The 9,618-nt window shown below is 40.7% G+C and overlaps 1 protein-coding gene across 1 annotated transcript in view; it reads left to right on the top strand.

Moving 5' to 3' along the window:
- Positions 1–9,618, top strand: part of PPP4R4 (protein phosphatase 4 regulatory subunit 4) — a 195,802-nt gene that overhangs the window by 122,325 nt on the left and 63,859 nt on the right. The window contains exons 8-9 of the mRNA XM_019519907.1: positions 3,222–3,343; positions 8,618–8,740. Coding sequence (XP_019375452.1) covers positions 3,222–3,343; positions 8,618–8,740 — 245 coding nt within the window. The remainder of the gene's footprint in view (positions 1–3,221; positions 3,344–8,617; positions 8,741–9,618) is intronic.

Raw genomic sequence — 9,618 nt, 5'->3', positions numbered from 1 at the left:
TCACCATGGGAGCCTTGATCTGCACCCCCCCCCCATACCCTTTCCTTCCCCCACTCTCCTTCTCACAGACTTACCAGCCAGATGCTGCTCTCCAAGCTGCTGGGCCACATTCCTGGCCGCGTGCATGCTGCGGCTGCATGCATGCATGTGGCATTTATCAGTGGCATTATCAGCTACACCAACCAAAAAAGGCCAGTTGCTAAAAATTTTAATTTTCCTTTTATCAGTGCTGATCTGATATGCAACTGATATATCAGTGCACCTCTACCTCAAACTATCCATTTTTTAAAATGCCCTTTAGTCTCCCTCACTTTCTCCCCACCCTCAGTATTTACCCAGTCTGTTTTCCTTCCCTTTTTGATCCCAAATGATCCTTGTTTTTTTTTATCCTTTACCCTTTTCATAAAATATGGAGATTCACTCTCTCCCTCAGATGGAAGAGAATATTTAATCCATCCACACCTGAGTTTTGAACTCCTTACCAGGAGCAGAGTTGGCCTTAGGGAGAATGGCACCCTGTGTAAACTTCTGTTTTGGCACCTCCTCACCCCCACAAGTCAGTGGTGCAGCTGCAGGCAGAGGAAAACAGCCAGGGGCATGGGGTACAGTCCAGCAGGGAGGTGGATTGGCATAGTGTGCCAGGCAGGCAGGCACCGCTGCTGCTGTGCAGGAGCAAGATGAATGGACTAGAGCAGGCGCCACCCACCCACATCTGCCTGGCATGGCTCCTTCTGAGCAGAGGCTGGAGGCAGGGGGCAGGCTGGGCTGGGCACTGCTCCTCCAGTGTGGGACAGGAATCAGCTGGGGTGAGGCAGGTGAAGAGCACTGCTGTGAATGTGTATATGTGTGTGTGGAATCTCCCTGACCATGGTGCCTTGGGTGGTCACCCACATCTCCTACCCCTTAGGCTAGCTCTTCCTTCAGATGCCTGAATTGCATTCCAGAGGAGTATGGTATGATAGCTCATCAGATACTGTTTTCTAGAGGTAGTCATACAGTGCCATATTTTAGGCCTTCCCCAGGCTCTTCCCATGTTGTACTATTTATACTCCACCACCACCCTCTTACCCTTTCCTTTTAACATTAGAATTTTCCCATTTTCCAAATGTATTTTGGGTCTCAAAATTCCTGGGTTTTTATCTCTTCTTTTTTTCCCTTGTCCTGTTTCCTCTTTCATGTTTAATTTTCTTCTCCTGCATACTATTATTCAGTCTCACTCAGGTCCTCTTGAATACCCCTAGATTTGTAACTTTGAGTCTCCTTGCCCTTGTACTCTCCTGAGCTTTAACAGTTTGCCATTCAGTATTATGGGGTTGCTTTTCATTGTCTGTATTGCTCTCAGGCTGAGATTCCAGGGTGCTTTCCATTAAGTTTAGTTTCTCAAGGATTTTAACATAATATTTTTTCTCCTTCAAAACATATGGCTGTTCTTGATGTTTAAAGATAAGTTTAAAAGAAAAACCCATCTGTATCTTAAATTTGCTTCTCTGAGAGATGCTGTGATTTCACTCAGTTCCTTCTCCTTAGTGTTCCTGTAACAAGTTGTGAACCACTTATTTTATATCCTTTCAGAGTAGGATTAGAAGTCTCTCATCTTCTTCAGAATCTGTTGCTTTTGTTCAAAATGGAGTAAACATAGTGCCATGTCTCTTTGTTTGAATTGAAGGGAGTGTAGTAAGCTCTGTGCCCTGTCTACAAGGAGTGTTGCCTTTGGGTGCTGACCGACATGCAGCTTCCCAGTCTAACTCATGGCACTTCACAAAGTGCCATGAGTTAGACGAACCCTCCTGACCCGACAGATGTTCACTGTTGTATCAGGAGGATAGGTGATTGAGCTCCACTTCAGAGCTGATCCAGGGAGAGAGGCTGAATGTCTACAACATCTGTCTCCTAGCCACACACCTCTCTCCAAGCTCCCATGCTATCTCGGGATGAGAGGGGAGGGGGGAAGGCAGGGGAGGGAGGTCCATTCTAGGGTTTCCCTGGCCTGCTGTGGAGTGGAGGGGCTGGGTGGATTGGAGGTCCCCTCCCCAAGGTGGGGGGCTCCAATTCACCTGCCCCACCTTCTAGCGCTGCCTGGGCAAACTCTAGACCAAACTCACTTCCCTCCTTTCTTCCCCTCCCATTCTGAAGACAGCGCCAGCAGCAGAGCTGGGCTTTTGAGTGTGTTCACCTGAAACCTCATGTAATGGGGGTTCAGATTGTTACGTGATCAGGCATTTTTAAAGTGCTTTGCATCCATGCACTTCTGTCAGTGCATGACTGTAGAGCACTTTCAGTGGCCAATTGTGCAACAAACTGTCATATCTGTCAGTGCCGTTTGTTTTCATCTGTAGGAAGGAGTGGAATACTTGCTTTATGCTCTGATGGATATCCCTTCTCTGCAGTTTCTAGGAATTCTCTTGTTTGCTATTTCTTCTTCCTCAATTTTCTGTAATCTCAGTTTTCTCTACAAGGTCCTTTTCTCTTCTTTTTTCCATTCATCTTTATTTTATTTTGAAGATTTACGGCTGATTACAGGTTTCCCTCTACCTTTATCTCCAGGTCTGTCACCCTGCTGTCAATTTCTTTTATCTCTGATTTGATTTTATTAAACTCTGCTACCATAGAAAACTTTAAAGCTCTGATTTCTGAGGTGAACTCACCAAAGTCCTCTCTGGTCAGAGGGGCTGTTTTGTCTTTCTTCTTTGTTGCTTTGCCTGTTCTGTTTCCTTGCACAGCAGCCAGCTTTGGTTCTGCAAACCTTGTGAGTTGTTCTGAATAAGGATCCTCCAGTGAGTTTCTTCTGGGAAGCAGCTTTTCAAATTGATCCCTGTACTTGGGATACGCATTGTACAAACAGAGGAAATGATTTTTGGGAGTTAGGGGGGTCAGGGATCAGCTGTGTTTGTGGATTGTGCCATCTCTCCCACGGAGAGCTAGCTTTGGGCAGCAATCTGCTCCGGTGATGTCATGTGATCTCTTTACTTTCATTTTAATGTGCTTTTTTTATTGCCCTGAGAAGTTCCTGAATACCTGTTCAAAGTAAAATTTTAAAATGTTTGATTTTTTTTTTTTTTTTTTTTTTAAATGGCATAATATATACAATTTTCTTAGTCATGAATAGTGATTATTTTGTAATATAAGCTTTCAGGAGAGAGATATTTTGAGGGAAGGTTGTCTTTAGTATTACAGATGCAGTTCAGTATTACGTCTTTCCTAATGTTTTTCTTGCTTTTCAGGACAGAACTAACAAAAAATGTGGTACTTCCTGAATTAGTAGAATTAGCACGAGATGAAGGGAGCAGCGTGCGTCTTGCAGCATTCGAGACTTTAGTTAATTTGCTTGAAATGTTTGATGCAGGTAAGCTCATAGATAGACCTGCTGCGCACAGTTTTGCTGTAGTTTTCTGGACTTATAGAATTGAATTTTAATGTATGAATGAGGTTACAACTGTGTTTTTACATCTCTATGGTCTATCCATGCTATTAAGATTTTTTTTTTTAAATTATATATTTCTTTCATTTTCTTTATTTTTGTTTGTTACGTTCCTCATGAGACTTCATGTACTTCATCTTCCAAGTAGGAGTGAGCCAGCTGTCAAACAGCGTACTCTAACATACTGTTGGGGAGAATAAATTGGCTGAGCAAAATGACTACATTTGATAGGAATGTTGGATTGTTATCATTCTTTATGTAATGCTATAAGTCTGTTCAACTCCGTTTAGATCATAGAGTATTACAGAGTCCCTTTCCAAAGAGCAAATATTCAGATACTCTTACTCATGTTGGTTAATTTATTTCTTGAGTGCTTCTATTGATTTCACTGAAAGAACTTAAGAGTACGGTACAGCTCACTGTGAGTAGAGGTATCAGCATCTGGCTCTAATCAGTACCCACTGGATATGTATTGCAGATAATGGTCTCAAAATGGTGTGTTCATACTTCACGTTTGTTATAAGTGCACTGTCATTTACAGAAGAAATTGTTCTAGAAGGAACTTGAATGAAGTAAGGGAAATTCTTTAGTGTACTATAAAAAGACTAATTCAGTGAATAAGGGTTGGCAAGGAGAAGCATTAAGTAAAGGTAAAAGACTTGGAAGGAGCATTAACAGAGCAGTTAGAAAAACTTGGGTAAGAAGGAGGAGGTCAAATGTAGACAGGATTGTTCAAACACTTCAGATGAAGACTGAAAAAATTTGAGTTTGCAGTATGGCAGACCAAATACAGTATGGTAGACTAGATGCCGATACAGTTGTTTATTCTGCCTTCAAGTATATATCGGTGTAAATCCAACTGTTGGAACTCATGGGCCTCATGCACACAAGATTAGTGTCTTTGGAGTGGAAGTTTCCATTGGCCAGACCATACCCTTTTTCTTTTGTGCTGTTATACATAGGCATAAAGGGCAGAGTGACCATACGTTTTCCTCAGCTCCTTTTACTGCCTCTGGTAGTGAGACAAAAATCAGTAGTGTCCAAACCAGCGTACTCTATCATTTGCTAACTTTCAGCTTAAAAAAAATAACTAGTTGATTCTTTTTTCTGTCTTTGCAAATCTACTGTTAAATTAGACTTTACATAAAAACCCACACTGGCTGACCTACTGTTGCTGTCTCCAGGTCAGTGCCTGGACCCTTAATTGTGCTTTTGGTCTATACTGCTCTAAAACATGAGCTGACTTGCATTGAATTTTTCACAAAAAGGAGTGGCCTCATTGCTTCATTTCAGAGTCATAAAAGTAGTACCATAGGAGTACAAGTTATAGGCTTAGGGGGTTTTTTATTCAGAAGAACAAAGGGGGTCTTTATTCTGTTTCAAACTTGAGGAGACTGAGCTAATAAATATGGTGCTCCATATTCAGGGTGGTGATTGTTGCCCCTCTTCATCCTATTTCATCATACTAAAGACAATTTCAAGAATTTCAGCCTATATAATGCATACTTTTACAGATAGCTATTAATCAGCTGAACAGGAAAGATTTGAGATTCATCGTAAGTTGCATTATCAGTACAACATATTGCATTTGGAGCCTCCATTTAGTGAGGGTCTTCACAAAAAACCTGACAGTGATAGTAGCACATTGTAGAAGAAAGGGCATCCATGTGTACCACTGTCTTGACAATTGGCTGATCAAAGGCAAATCCAAGCAGGAGAGAGTGGAAAACTTAGAATATGTCTTCTCTTTAATTACCCATCTAGATTTGGCAATCAATAAATAACCACCTCTTACCCTATCAGATATGATAGAGTTCTAACTGAAGCTAGCAAGAGCTTTCCTTCTACAGTGCAAACTCCTATCTCTGTGGTCATTATGAAGAAAATAAAATCAAAGTTGACCATAACAATCTTGCTTCAGGCAGCTGGGCCTCAGTGATATGAACTTACAAGATGTCACTTGCTAACCTTCACCTCCAGGATTTTCAGTTTTCGCTCAAGTCTTGGCCCCTTTCTCTACAGTGGTTTTGAACACACTGAGAACAGGTTTATAAGTCCATCTTATTTAAGTTTATCTTCAGAAACGTTTAAACTTCCAGTTTTCTTCCTTTCTCACCTTTGTGTATATGATAAAGATGTAAAAAATGTGAGCATGGATGACATTCAGTATCTTAATGAATGAGAAGTGTGTCTGTAAGTTCTATAAATAATAATTTCTACTGGTTTGGGAACCCTTGTTTCTCATCCCCACAAAGTGGTAAACTTATTTTACAAGACTAAAAATATGTAAAGCAGTAGACACCCTACACTTAATTCCCTGCCTCTCTCTTGTCTATACGTACATCAGACTGTCAGGTCCCTAGCAGCCATTACATTTACCATGTGATTAATGTGTTTATCACATCATAAATTACAACATGCCATGCATTCAGACAACTTGTGGCATCATAAAATGGCAAGCCAGCTACATATGTGTGGCGTGCATTGTGTTCTATACTAGGGCTGTCCCAGCCCATGCTGAAAATTTAGCCAGCTGATTTGTTGGCATCAGCTGGGGACAGACATGGGTTGAACTAGACCCAGGGTTGTCTGGTCCTAGTGCCAACAATTGCTTGATTATCGACACTGGCCCTGGGCAGCCCTGGATTCTGTGGCTATCTCCATTCTGATCCCTGAACTGGGACTCAGGGCTGCCTGGGCCTGATCCCAACACTCAGCTGAAGATCAAGACCAGGCACAGGGCAGCCCCCAGATCCAGGGCAGAGCTGCCTAGTGTCTGATTCACACTTAAGAGGATGTTTTTCCCTTTGTGGGAATGGAATCTCTGGTGAAAATTAAAACTGTTGTTGATTGGGAGAATCCACGTGGGGGGTGTGGTTGGGAGAGCACGCTTAGGCCAGGGGTAATTTTTTTTTTCTATCTGTTCCTGTAAAGTTAAATATTTTTTAACCTGTTCTTATTCTGATATATGCTAAATACAGTAAATACATTTTTGGAGTAGGGAACATCACAGTTAGGGCAGCTAGGAGCTGGAACCAACTTCCTAGGGAAGTGGTGCTGGCTCCTACCCGGGGATCTTTAAGAAGAGGCTTGATGCCTACCTGGCTGGACTCATTTGAGTCCAGTTTTTTTTCTCTCGCCCAGGCGGGGGGTCGGACTTGAAGATCTACAAGGTCCCTTCCGACCCTACTTCTATGATTCTATGAACAATCTTGCTCCATGTTTTTTAAAACCCAATATTGGTACATTGAACATGCATACACACTGTATAGAAGTGCTGTACACCAGCAGCTCATGTTGACTTTGCTTGGAAATTGACATAAGTGAATTTTTATTTTCCTGTTTGCAAAGATATGCATATCCCTTAATATTTGTAAGTGTGTTGTGTTCATGTTTGGTTTTAGCAAAGAGTTGTTGACAAGAATATTTAACATGCTCACAGTTTTTCCAAGCTTTAGTGCACTTTTCTTCTAGTGAGAGGTACTAAATTCTAGACTTCTCATCTGTTGCTGCAAGTTCGTTTAGCTCTTTAGGGAGGGAGGGCACATGCTTCCAGTTACACCTTCCTAGTTCTGCACCTAAGTTACTTCAATTCAGGGTTGAATAATCCATAGTCTTAAGTAAGTCATTGTCTAACATGCAGCTGTGGGCACAGTCCTCAAGGGGTCTTACCTGAATAATTGGAGTGCAGTGTTCTCCAGCTATGTTCCATAGTGTTAGTGCCTTAGGGTTGCTAAGGCAAATATAATTAGCTCTATTGCCTCTGTCATCCATGGGGAGTTGCAGGTAGTGTCTACACAGAAATGAAGTGAGCTAAAAAAAAACAAACTAGACAAAATGTATCCTTGAGTATGCTGTCTGTGATCTAGTAGCACAGTTCATTACAGAGCTCTTAGTTTTCTAGATGTGGGGTTTTCTTTTTATTCCAGGCTGAACGTTTTCCACAAAAGCTCTTGTTCTTGCTCCCGCTCCCACTTCTGTTTTCCTGACTTTACCATACCTTTCTGGAACTCGAGTGCGGAACAGATATTGTTGAGTTTGATGACTTATCAAAATACTAACCGTATCAAAAACTGCATAAAGAAAATAATATACTTCATTTACTAAAATCCAATATGAGGTCCCTCCCCCCCTCCAATTCAGTATTATGGTGGGGGGAATCCTTTTCTTAGATTCAAGTATGGGGATGGAGGTATAGCTGCCCACCTGGCCAGATCTTGGATAGTTCTTGCAGCCATGGAGCAGAGGGGAGACCATACGATGCTGCAGGAAGTATGTGGGGAACTGCATAGCAGCAGGGGATTGGTCACTCTGGTTCTGGTCCTGACTCAGGCCAGGGGCCAGAGCTGCCATTGTGATAACTGTCTCTGAGCCTGGAGCCACCATGTGTTCTGTGCCCCATTGCCAGAGCTGGAGCTAGGGCTTCCTTGTAGTGGTGGCAGGGAGAGGTAGGCTCTGGGGGAGGGAATGAGGCACAGGGGGCAGGGGTCAAGTTGCTTTCTGCCCTGCTGCTTCTTTGTCCGTCACTTGCTATGTATAAAATCTAATTATTGGCAGTCATCTTAAATTTGAGGTCACCTTGGATTTGGGTAAATATGGTAGCTTGGGGAAAATATCAACAAAAGTATTAACAGTTAGCATTTGTACTATTAAGTATAATAATAGACTGTAAAGTCTCTTCATTCCAAAAATAAGTGTTGCTGTCAACTTTAGACTTTGATTGTTTTTTTCTTTTAACTTATAATTTCTGCAATTGTCATTGGGTATTAGGAAAGAATTAGACTATGGGGAGGTACCAGAGGTCTTCAAATAAAAATATATATTTTTAACTTGATGGAAAAAAATATATTTTTATTTGTCTGACTATTTATGTTTTGGCTTGGCTTAACACATCTAATCAAACACTAAACCTTTTGCTTTGGTTTTGAACCTTTCCTCCATTTTAAATTCCATGCCCATTTTCTTGAAGAACGTTGGTCAATTTCAAAATGAAATATTTTCTTTAAATAAAAAGGCAAAATCTAATACTTTTATTATTCCATTTATTAGTTACTTTCCTGAAATAAGGCTGCCTGTTAAATATCATTCCCAAACAATTTAGAAGATGTTATTTACAATTTTTATCAGGAAAATGTGTGTGCTGTGTTTCAGATGTTTAAATGAGAATGGCTAACTTTGAAAATCTGTTTTGTCTTTCAGATGACAGGAGTCAAACTGTGCTCCCCTTAGTGAAATCGTTCTGTGAAAAATCCTTCAAAGCAGATGAATCTATTCTTGTTTCTTTGTCTTTCCATTTGGGGAAACTGTGTAATGGACTATATGGTATGATCCTAAAAAAAATCTTAAAAATAAGAGGGACTTTAAGTATTGTGGTATTGTGATATAACCTAGATAGTTAAAATAGTTTAAGTGGAATGATAATTAATACAAATAACTTCTAAAGCCATGTAGTGCATAAAGATTCATAAAGGTTAGATTTCTTTTCTTTACCTCATAGAAGTTGTCTACTTTTATCTTGGCATTTTGATACCTAGTTTTCCCTCAAGTGGAGTGTGTTAGGGTTTGGACAAGCATACCTAGCTGTTTTAAAAGGGTAAGGGAAGGGGAAGAAAAGGAAGCTGCTGCTCACGATTGCACATCAGGGGTTAGGATCTATCTGTCCCATTGCCATGATGCTGTAATTATAAAAGTTTAGCTAAATTGCTCTGATTTGACCCTGAATGAAACAGAGTTAAAGTTGTAATGGTTTTGCTACACTTGTGTTGCTACAGAATCACAATGCTGGTAACACCTTCTATATCTTTATCTTTTGATATCAGTACAATTATTGCATCTGTTTGTAATCTCACTATGGTTAAACTGGAAGCCTTTGAAAATAGGGCATATTAGAAGGAAAGTGCTGTTCTGTATCTCCTGAAATGCAGGCCAGCAGGGAGGGAGAATTAAAGAGGTTTTATAGTACTCAGATTCTCTGCTCCTGCAGTTGCAGCCTAGACTCCATGTAGGAGTGAGCACAAGTGTGCTCCTGCTTACTCCATTAATAGTGTTTCGCATTTTCAGTTTAAAAAAAAAAAAATTCCAGGAATGTTTCAGGGTTTATCTTCCAAACATAAAAAAACAGGTTGAAAACAGGATAAAAGGAAGAAAAGAAAAAAAAAAAAAAACAGATTAAATCAGGGAAAATAGTAATAGGGAAGGAG

This window comes from Gavialis gangeticus, unplaced genomic scaffold (assembly GCF_001723915.1).
Source record: "Gavialis gangeticus isolate Ggan-Ray unplaced genomic scaffold, GavGan_comp1, whole genome shotgun sequence".
NCBI classification, from domain to species: domain Eukaryota; kingdom Metazoa; phylum Chordata; order Crocodylia; family Gavialidae; genus Gavialis; species Gavialis gangeticus.
The sequence above is the reverse complement of the archived record's forward strand: the minus strand, read 5'-3'. Positions and strand labels throughout refer to the sequence as shown.